The sequence below is a fragment of the Nicotiana attenuata genome, unplaced genomic scaffold (assembly GCF_001879085.1).
Source record: "Nicotiana attenuata strain UT unplaced genomic scaffold, NIATTr2, whole genome shotgun sequence".
Lineage (NCBI taxonomy): Eukaryota > Viridiplantae > Streptophyta > Magnoliopsida > Solanales > Solanaceae > Nicotiana > Nicotiana attenuata.
Genome location: NW_017671594.1, coordinates 173,455 through 183,779, shown reverse-complemented (window position 1 = coordinate 183,779; position 10,325 = coordinate 173,455). Strand labels below are relative to the sequence as shown.

Sequence of the window (10,325 nt, the reverse complement as noted above, 5' to 3'; positions counted from 1 at the left end):
ATTTGGCTGATATTTTTTTCTTATTGCTTTTTTTGTTGCCTTTTTATTACTGGCTTATAGATCTGAAGAAACTGAAGATTACAGTGGTGATAGTGGACAAATCTGGTAGTGATTTTGATGTGCTCAGATCTGGTGGTTAAAAAGAGGATCTAAGATCTGTAGTCATTTTACAGAATTTCAGAACTCCAGTATGAACCTTTGACCTCTGTTGTTTATTGTTAGATCTTTAGGTTTGTTGATAAGATAGTTAGTTAGAGTGGATTTTGATTGGGTTGGTTATTTGAGTCAGTTGGAAAATGATTGTTGTTGCTCAGCATAGGAATCAGTACTATGGGAGAAGCAGAGTACAACATGGCCCTGCTCGATATGGGTCATTTGGTTCACCTCCTTCTGGTAGGTGCAGGGAGGAAAATTACCGGGCTTTCGAGTCTAAACATGTCATTAAACGGGGCATTTTGGATTCCTTGTCTCCCAAAATACGTTCACCTTTGACATCACTGCCAGTTAATACTGTGAAGTGTCACTCTGAAAATCAAACGAAATCAAGAAAACCAGCCACAAGTAGCATGATTGCGATACCAATTAAAATCAAAGTGGATGTTGGTTCTACCAAGAAGGATTCTTTGAATGACAATTTTTCTGAACTGTGGGCGGGGCCAGCTTATTCAAATTCTCCTCCCCCTAGTTCATTGCCGATGCCCAAATTTTCTCTCAGGCCTAAAAGGACTGTCTCTCTTGAATTGCCTGCTTCAGCGTCTGATATTGATTTGCGTCCCATTGCCAAGTCTGCTCCTGCATCCCCAACCAGGGAGCACAGCCCTTCTCCAGGAATCGTACTTGTCAGTACTGACTCTGCCACACAGACTCTTCGTCGTATCCTCAATCTCGAAATTACAGATTGATGAATGTGTAGTGGGAGTGCTGAGTAGCAGCTAAGTAGGGGATAATGTAGTTTGAATTTGGTAGTACTAGTAGATTTGTATAAATCGTGAATAAAGCAGTCTTTAGATTGACTTTGTGTTAGTTGCTTAGCATTTGTCGTGGTGGAGAGCAGCTTAAGCTCAGTGGTGAAGCTTCAACAGCTGTTAATTGTGGTTGGTTTAAGGGAAGTACAATATGAACATTGGCAGGTTGGTCAACTCTCTCCAGGTTGCTTCAAAGTTCATGCATTTATGTGCCGATGTGGTTAAATTCTATGGGGTTCAACATCTTGGAAGTATGCATACTTGTGCATACATCAGTGGATGAAGAAGCTGGGTGTTGAGTGGGAAGCTCCTGTTGCAGTAATTGATAGATAGCTTTACAGTCCTTTGTGGGGCTGCAGAACTGTTGGTCAACTCTTTGATGCTATAGAGATAACATCTAATCATCAATTTTCATTCTTGATTCTAGTTCTCATAGGATTGTTCATTCTTTGCTTCTTCACATTACTTTAGATCTTCCGTTTGTCAGAGATATTGTATATATCTTAGACTCTACCAGATTAGATAGCTGCAACTTGGATTTCTGTTTTATTCTGTTACCAAACTCTTAGCCCTTCCATTCAATCTTGCATCCTAACCATCTCTATCTCCTTGTAGTATATCAGAGTCTGCCTAAATTGGCTGGTCGTCACCCCGTTACCTGTATTCTTGTCATTTTTACTTCTTTACTTTGAATAGGATCTAATTCCTACTTCTTCCCCTTGACCATTTTTCTGTTTTTTGGAATGAAAATTGGTAAGGGGAATTAATAGTTAGTTCTATCCTTTCACCTCCTGGTCTTTGGTATCTTCTCTTTTAGCTTTCCTCTTGTGAGTCCAATTATGCATGTTAAGTGGTTTATTCCGCCTTCTCTCAGCTAAATTCCATTTGCTCTGGAGATTGATGATCACCTAGCTATTCATAAGGTAAGCTATCCTAAGTTTTCTTTGTTTTGTTGATGTCTGCTTTGTATTTAGCTATGATTTGCTATAACTTTTGCTTATATTTGTTTACTTCTTTTTGTGTATAGTGCTTTTCTGTTTGAGCTGTTGGAAGAAGATAGTTGAAGAGGCTCCTCATCATTGTTGAAGATGATCTCCTCCATGCTTTCTCGGTGGTAGCATTACTGGTTATGTTTCGTTTAATTTTTTTTATTGGACACTTCGGTCTATAGTTGCTTTCTTTCGACAAAACTGGTACTGTGCAGTAATCTAGTTATATCATGTTTTAGGTTTTGGAGCTTTTACTTTTGTCGTTGTACTAAGCAATGCCGTCTTGCTTTTAATCTAGCAGTTCGATAAAGACTAGTTTAATTTCTTTTGCCACATTCGTTTGCCTTCCTAAGTGTATGCCGCTGCTGCGACATACTAATATTTTACTTGGCTCTCCTCTTTTGGAGTCGGAATTTTTTAATAACTTGACCGATTTTCCTGTACTTAGCAAAGACAGCTATCGTTACTGGTGATTTCATATGGATAACTCTGTATACTTTTTGTAGCCAAGATGAGAGTAGTTAATCTGTCATTTATCCTAAATTATGGTGGTTCTTTGTTTAGGCGAAAGGTTGCTACAAATTACTTGACCTACTTGTCATAGTTGTGTTTGTGTACGTACATCTTCCCTTTCAAATATGTTACTCCATTCTACTTCATAACAGGCTGCCGTTTTTGAGCTCAATAGATACAGACTCGTTGTTCCACTGCATGAAAAATCTGAACAAACGGTTAAAGTTAAATCCATAACTATGCTTATATTAATTGAGAAAAGACATTGAAGCTTTGAAATGGACCTGACGAGCTTCATTGTTGCTGAAGAAATTGAAGAACACACGCTAGGGTCTAGTGGACCATGAACTCCGGTTTAGGGCTAGGAGCGCCATGGTTATTCAAACCTAGTTAAAGCTCCCATTTTAAGTGCTCCAAGAATTTGTAGAAATATGATACTTTTTGGGGTTGTCTTTAACTTGTACCTCTCGCTTGCCATATGAGTTTTTAAGGTCAAACGTTTGTTAGAAGTGTTAGCCATGACGCAAGCAAGAGCGCCACATTGTTTCAGTAGAAATGGAAGGAAAGGGAGAATACGGTTTCCATGTGGCCGCTGGCTTATAGCCTGGTCAAGCTTCTTTTTGGTCAAAAGTGCTTTATTTTGGCCAAAAGGACTTTCGGCCAAAAATTGAGGTGTTTGGCCAAGCTTTTGGAAGGGAAAAAAAAAGCTTTTGGGGAGAGGCAGAAACAGTTTTGGAGAAGCAGAAAAAAGTAGCTTCTCTCCAAAAGCACTTTTTTGAGAAGCACTTTTGAGAAAAATACACTTAGAAGCAGTTTTTTAAAGCTTGGCCAAACACTAATTGCTGCTCAGAAGTGCTTTTCAAACTAATTGGCCAAACACAAACTGCTTCTCACCAAATGTACTTTTGAGAAAATCACTTTTGAAAAAAAGCACTTCTCAAAATAAATTGATTTTTGCAGCTTGGCCAAACGGGCTATTAGTTTGCCTTTCATCGGATGATTGCATTTATCTGTGCAATCCTGTCATGCAACAATTCTGTAAATTGCCGAAATCTTCACCTACTGTTTTAAATACATTCAATTTGGTCAACTTTGCGCCTAGCTGGCCATACTTTGCCTATCTTCACTCAGGACGTTGGATAAAGAAATACTAACATTTATACATTTGGGTAAGGTTGTCTTCTATGGCCTAAAAAGAAAATGCTTTAGAGCAGGGAAAATTGATTTTGGAATTTGCCTAGACACCATAATTCAGACATTGGGTTCTGGAATTTACCAGAAAAGCTTGTTTTCATTAGGAAGCGCATAGGTCCTTCCTATTTATATCTCTTTTATGTTACAGGATAAACTATTCTTATTCCTAATCTTGGTAGATATTGCTTCTGTATCTTATTGCATATGAAGCATTATTGGGGAACATTGTAAGAAGGGTTACTGTTATTTTTTATAATCGAAAAATGAAATGATGATTTATAGCTCTTCAGCAGCAGTTATTTGCAATTAATTGGGAAATATCGGTGGATTCAGCTCCATAGTTAAAAATCCCTTTCTCTTTCTCATATCTTCTTGTATTCAGTTGCAAAATATGATGTTCTTTTATCCTGATGATAGCCTTAGCAGATATGATTATCTATAAGATACAAACATAAAATTCTTAGTCGAGAATCTATGTCAAAGCGGAATGGAGAAAAAGAAAGGGAGATTTCATTTAGAGGACAAAATAAACAAAAATCAGTTCATATTGATATCTAGCTGCCTTAGATATAAGGCAGAGTGATGTTGACATCTCAATTATCTGAAAATTCATATTGATATTACTCGTTACCATTGAAGGCATAATAGAATATACACTAGAAGTAGGCAAGTAGCTCATAAAAAGAATAGCTTTATCTAGTACGGATAGAAACAAAGCAATCTTGATCAGCTCTCAATACAGCTCAAAATTTAACTTATTACATCAAATCCTCTGCCTTAGCCTTTAGCGTAGTGTATTACAAAAGGGTATATCAATCACATTAACAAAATAAACAAAAAATTTAATTAAAATGCGTAACCAAACTGTGCCAACTCCACACTACAATCCAATTGCAAAGAATAGGCAAAACTGGAGCTCAAATGGTGGTGAAGACTGTGGCTAAAGATGCGATAGCTACAAGTACAAACAAGAGAGAGTATGGCATCTTGACTGAGTTTCCTGATGAATTTCCACTTGGCTCACCTTTAGATCCACCTGCCAAAAGTATACAAGATTAGTTATGTTAAGAGGAAAAAAAAAAAATCCAAAGAGTGGAGTTAAAAAAAAAAAGATCGAGTTTTGTTATATATTACTAGAAATTGAAGTTTTGCTCGTATTATCCGTACCTGAAGGAGTAGATGGAGACCCCGGTGAAGCTGAAGGAGTAGTACCTGAAATGTTTATATTAAGACAAAACATGTTATAAACTTGAAAAATATAGCGTAATTAGTTGGCCAGTACGGTACAATATTCGATTTTTTAAAATGCTATACCAATACCATACATAATTAAATTCGATATGGTTCGATTTCTTCTTTCGGTCTCGGTTTATTCGATCAAGTAACTTCGATTTGTTTGACTTGAATATTGCATAGAGCCATAAACGATAATATTCTCATTAATTAAAGTACTCACAAATAAAAAAAATAAAAATGTCCTAAGTTTACCTAATTGCTGATAAAATCTTTGTCCAAGACCAGCAAGTATCAACATATAGGAAGAAAAGAAGGCGTTTTCCAAGTTTTTTTTTTTTTTTTTTTGGAAAGTAATATTTTTTGAAAAAAGAAGTTATATAGCAGAATAATAATAATAATAATAACAAAGAAAGTAACTAATATAAAATTAAAACTTAAAATTATACTGTTGTAAGGAAAACAAATTTCGTCCAAGGGAAGTCATTCTTCCCTTTTGATTGAAAATGTATTTCTTAGAAAATGACTTCTTTAAAGAAAATATTTATCTAGAAACAAAAATATATACATCAAGTTTGAACAAAAGTGAAAAGAAAAAAGAAAAAAGAAAAAAGAAAAAAGGAAAAAGAAAAAAGAAAAAAGCAGTATATTATTGATAAACATAACTTACCTTTGCAAAGGCTAACAGAGGGTGTCCGGACATTGCAAGCTTTAGGAAGAGCCATAGCCTGTGTCTGATTAACATTAATTCCTAAATTTGAACCCCCACCATTAACCACTTGACACAAGCATTGTGGCTGATTTTTCACTATAGTAGCAAGTTGAGTGCAACATCCTGATGATGGGGTCGTCGCATTTCCTTGAATGTATTGCAAACACGGGGCTAAACCAACGATCACTTGTTGGCAATCCGATTGAGCCCTAACATGTAATGAAAGAAAAACAATAGCTACAAAAATTGTATTTGCACTAGCTAACATTTTCATTTTCTTGAATATTTGATCTTTGAAACTCTTCTCAAAATCTAAGTTTTGGTTAGGAGTTTCTGATATTTGAGTAGTAGAGTGAATAGGAGGAAAAAGATATTTATAAGGGGAAAAATGGTGTAATAAATTAAAGACAGATTTGTTATGTGGGTGACCAACTTTTTTCCTACTTTATAACGAATCCGTGAGTAAGCATTTATTAATTTTCTTTCTACATTCGACTTTTATTAAATGACAGCGGTACTATATATTATAGGTGTAGGTTTTCTGGTTTGGTCTATATTTTTTGTGAAAAGACAAGTACTTCCACTCTATAGCTTCCACGTTCAAGGAGTAGAAAAGGTTATCTTTGCTGCTTATTCCAGCAAATAACACTCTTATATCATGCAACTTAAATATGTGTTTAACTTAAATATATCATGTACTTCTAGATGGTTAATGATTTAATTTTGTAGCAGGTTATGAATTATAACAACTTTCGTACTAATTATGAACAATTATTTAGTTATTTTTACATAATTTAATAACGTAAAACTCTTTTACATTATAAGTATACACAGGTTAAACTCCTTAAGCATGTGGACAGAAAGGTGCCTACATTTTTTAATTCTTAATGGAATATGCGGAGTTAGTGTATTACGTATGGATTGGACGAACTAATAACTTTTGATTAGACTTTATGTTTGTATTAGAAAATTTATTAAATATATATAAATATTTAAATCTCAACTCAATTAGTAAACGATTTAAGCGTTTAGCATCAAATTCAAAATCAATAAACTTTAAATTCTAGTTCGCCTATACTTAACGGCTTAGTCAAACTGGATAGGTCGGCAGTCATGGCCGGTGATTGGAGAACCAATATTCACATGTGTGCCGGCCGCATTTGGATGGAGAGACAGGTCAATTTTCACATTTCGTATTCATAATTCAAAACAGATATCGGTTTTTAGACCTCGATTAATTTGGTCATTATTCCCTCAAAATGGGAAAAAGGTTGGAGAATATGCTCTTTCATATGGGGCAGGGCAGGACGGGTAAAAATGTTAAGCAGGTAAAGGCTTGCCCTACCCCGCCCCATTGCCATCACTGTAGTACCATGATGTCGAAACCAAATATTGGAAGCATGAATTAAGAATAGTATAAGGTTGTCCACCATAAGAAAAAGGGTATCCCGATGCCCAAAGCAGCCCGTATTCACGTAGGGTTCGGTGAAGGGTCGCATTATTAGGGGTGTGATTTAGACAGTCTACCCTAATGCAAACATTAGTTGCTGCTTACATGGCTCGAATTTATGTCCTATAGGTTATACTGAGACAATTTTACCGCTGCTCTAAGGCTTCCCTTCAACAGTTTGAAAAAAAAAAAAGAGAAATAGGAAATGAAAAGAAGGTTTAATGCAGTGTTCAAACCTTATAGGTCTAGTGAGACGTTAACATTGAGTTATCATTGTAAAAGTATAAAAGATTGAAACAGATAGACAGATAGCTGACTTTTGCTGGATATCTTTCAGATTACCCACAAATATTTCTTTCTTAGCTGTTATAAATAATTTTTTACGCTATTGATCAGACAATGATCTAAAAAAGGCAGCTTGATACACAAGGCATTTCATCACGCACTGTGATGTAAACAATCTACTCTAATGCAAGCATTAATGGCTACTTTCACACTCAAACCCGTGACCTATAGGTCACACGAAGACAACTTTATCGTTGCTCCAAGACTCTTCTTCCGGACCATGATCTAGATAGTTCACATTCGGTAAGTAATCTAATTTGTTCATTCGCCGCACAAGTTACATATTGCTATCACGCCATTAATGACCTGTTTGGATAATTATGTTTGAAAATCTTGAAAGGTGATGTTCTCCCAATATTGAATTGAATTATGAAGCCACATTTTGCTAAGAAAATTAATGAAGGGACAAAAAACAAATACTATCTGTTTATGTGTTGAAAGAAAAATTATATTATCTTAAAACAAGTGACAGAATAAATCCTGAATATATTAATCAAATAAGCAACAATAAATAGCTAAATTACAACCAATGTGACACTCCTACTAAAAACAGAGAAACCAAAAGAATAACAGTAGTACTGTTCTATTAATACAACATTGACATAAAAATGACTTTTTCCTCAAGCTCTCATGATGCTCCACAAACTCAGAATCCCCTAGAAGTGAAAGCAAATGATGCAACAAATAGGAGGAATCCAACTAAACTGATTGAAATTTTTGAGTTGTTTCCTGCTGATGACGATCCAGGTGTTGAAGGAACTGTTTTAGAACCTGTAGCGCCTGCATCAATAAAAAGCATTCGCGTTTGAGTTTAACTAATATACACTCTAGCTCTCTAGTTCTCTTAGGCAACCAACTATAACCTGGGGCGAAGCTATATGTGACCAATAATGGTCAACTGAACACTCTTCTCTCAAAATTATATTGTGTATAGGGTAAAATATTACTTGCTATTGACCAAAAAATAGACTTTGAACAACCTTGCATAGCCCACCGGAAAAGTATGTTCAAATTTTGAACGGCCTTATTGAATTTTCTGGCTTCGCCACTGATTATAACATGTTAAAATACACTGATATTGTACAAATTAAATATGTTACTCCTACTTTAAGTATATATAAGTTAAATCCTTCAGATTTACCTGTTGGAACAGTGGAGCCTGATCCTGATGGAGTTGTTGGAAGTTCATTTGAGGAATCAGATGGGGTAGTGGAACCTGTAGGAGAACTTGCTGGTACTGCAGCTGAAGCAGTTGGTCCATTTGCAGCTGCTTAATATATGCACACAACAATCAGTTAGATCATTATATTTTATAACAATTCAAGGATTTACTTTATACGCACTGACACTGTACAAAATCTTCCAATATCAGTATATTTTAACCTATTGTAGCATGTTAGCTGCTTTATTTTTCACGTTATTAATTTCACTTATTATGAACAGTTACCTGTAATTATCATTTACATGCAATGCTCATATAATGAAAAATTAGAGATTTTGTCTTACCATTGCACCGGCTCACTGGAGGAGTTTGTAAATTACAAGCACTAGGTAATGCAAGAGCAAGAGTTTGATTAATGGCAATGCCAAGATTAGAACCACCACCATTAACCAAAACACAAAGGCATTGAGGATTGGACTGGACAACACTAGATAGTGAAGTGCAGCAAGATGAAGATGGTGTTGATGAATTTCCACTAACATAATTCAAACACGGGGACAAGCTTACAAGTGTAGTCATGCAACTTGATTGAGCTAAAGCTCCAGTCCCAAAAAAGGCCACAAGAGTAATAACTAGAGCCATCACATTGATTTTCGATGCCATTTTTGTTTTTGAGGATAAAACAGATTTTCAGAAAAGAGCAAAAGAAAAAGAAATTTGGTTATGTTTTTTTTTTTTTGTCAGGTTTGAGTGCAGAGCAAGAACAGAGCTTTGGGGGTTATATACGCAAGTTTCAGCACAAAAGAACAAGAAAAGATAGGTAGTTTTGTTGGCCAACTATTAAACTAATTACCACACCCAAATGAATGGTTAGCAACTCTGAGGAAGGCTTTATTTCATAACTAAACCTCAATAAAGAATACGGTTTATATCTATCTCCTTGACAATTGTTTACCAAATTAGGTGATCTTCCCTTTGTAGTATTATTCGTTTGAAAAGGTTTAGATTGTCTTCTTATATAGGAAAAGTTCGTTAACAATTTTTTTTATCTTTGCGTGTACCAGCACATTAAGGCTATATGACTTTGTTCACCACGTCATTCTTGAAAATGCAAAAGGGGGTGAATAGTAATTTTTCTTTTCTTTTTCGATGTAGTCGACTAACTTGCGTTCTAGTCGACTGGGCTTTTAAAAACTGAATACAGGAAATAAATTATAGAAGTAAATGACACAGAATGTTTTTATACTAGTTCGGATTCAGAATGAATCATACGTCCAGTCCTCTTAGGTTGCAAGGGTGTTCTCTTTCAAGTATGAAGTAGCTTAGTACGTATGGGTTGATGTTGTTATACACCAACAACTTTGTCACATTGTTCTTTTCTATATGCTTGATACAATGCCTCACTAGTGTTCTTTTCTCTTTCTTCTCTTCTTAGTTACACAAATAAATCTATAGCAGACTAGAGTGCTTGTTTGAATTAGAACAAAGAGATTGATATTGGTTCGATCAAAGTATATTCTTCCTTTGCATCTTCTATAGAATATATAAAGAGTTGGTCTCCATTCTTCATGGCGTGATAGTGTAATGGTTGAAAGGCAACCCAAGGGAGTTAATTCTCAGAATCAATCAAGATGATTTTCTTCCAAGAATAGAATGGGCTTTCTTTTTGTTGCTTCGTTGATTTCCTTTTTCTTATTGTATACGATCAAAATCGAGTTTGCCTAATTTTGTACGACTAACCGAAGTCGGGACGGAAGATCAA

General features: G+C 35.4%; 3 protein-coding genes and 1 long non-coding RNA gene across 5 annotated transcripts; 2 read left to right on the top strand and 2 right to left on the bottom strand.

Moving 5' to 3' along the window:
* Positions 1-296: 296 nt before the first annotated feature.
* On the top strand, positions 297-902 carry LOC109209179. The gene has a single exon (XM_019372388.1). It carries the CDS (start codon positions 297-299, stop codon positions 900-902), a length of 606 nt encoding a protein of 201 aa, XP_019227933.1.
* Positions 903-1,040: 138 nt separating this feature from the next.
* Positions 1,041-2,397, top strand: LOC109209172. The gene is made up of 2 exons (XR_002065316.1): positions 1,041-1,888; positions 1,993-2,397. It is a non-coding gene; the product is annotated as an uncharacterized LOC109209172 (long non-coding RNA).
* A 1,864-nt stretch (positions 2,398-4,261) lies between these two features.
* LOC109209170 (non-specific lipid transfer protein GPI-anchored 2-like) lies at positions 4,262-6,026 on the bottom strand. The gene is made up of 3 exons (XM_019372378.1): positions 5,565-6,026; positions 4,829-4,873; positions 4,262-4,697 (listed from the first exon to the last, which is right to left on the bottom strand). Exons 1-3 carry the CDS (start codon positions 5,878-5,880, stop codon positions 4,579-4,581), a joined length of 480 nt encoding a protein of 159 aa, XP_019227923.1. The 5' UTR covers positions 5,881-6,026; the 3' UTR covers positions 4,262-4,578.
* Positions 6,027-7,867: 1,841 nt separating this feature from the next.
* LOC109209181 (non-specific lipid-transfer protein-like protein At2g13820) lies at positions 7,868-9,317 on the bottom strand. 2 transcript variants are annotated; one of them, XM_019372390.1, is made up of 3 exons: positions 8,908-9,317; positions 8,543-8,668; positions 7,868-8,181 (listed from the first exon to the last, which is right to left on the bottom strand). In XM_019372390.1, the coding sequence occupies exons 1-3, from the start codon at positions 9,224-9,226 to the stop codon at positions 8,048-8,050; spliced, it is 579 nt and encodes a 192-aa protein (XP_019227935.1). In that variant the 5' UTR covers positions 9,227-9,317; the 3' UTR covers positions 7,868-8,047. The 2 variants fall into 2 exon arrangements, with proteins under 2 accessions (XP_019227935.1, XP_019227934.1); XM_019372389.1 differs by having other exon boundaries at positions 8,543-8,671; positions 8,908-9,311.
* Between the last annotated feature and the right edge of the window lie 1,008 nt (positions 9,318-10,325).

Excerpts from the sequence above, each read along its gene's own strand:
- LOC109209179 (XM_019372388.1), top strand. The coding sequence starts at position 297 with ATGATTGTTGTTGCTCAGCATAGGAATCAGTACTATGGGAGAAGCAGA.
- LOC109209170 (XM_019372378.1), bottom strand. The coding sequence starts at position 5,880 with ATGAAAATGTTAGCTAGTGCAAATACAATTTTTGTAGCTATTGTTTTT. Across the intron at positions 4,874-5,564 it reads CTCTGTTAGCCTTTGCAAAG|GTACTACTCCTTCAGCTTCA; the intron begins GTAAGTTATGTT and ends TAAACATTTCAG. Across the intron at positions 4,698-4,828 it reads GTCTCCATCTACTCCTTCAG|GTGGATCTAAAGGTGAGCCA; the intron begins GTACGGATAATA and ends TACTTTTGGCAG.
- LOC109209181 (XM_019372389.1), bottom strand. The coding sequence starts at position 9,226 with ATGGCATCGAAAATCAATGTGATGGCTCTAGTTATTACTCTTGTGGCC. Across the intron at positions 8,672-8,907 it reads TCCAGTGAGCCGGTGCAATG|CAGCTGCAAATGGACCAACT; the intron begins GTAAGACAAAAT and ends GCATATATTAAG. Across the intron at positions 8,182-8,542 it reads AGGCTCCACTGTTCCAACAG|GCGCTACAGGTTCTAAAACA; the intron begins GTAAATCTGAAG and ends TTATTGATGCAG.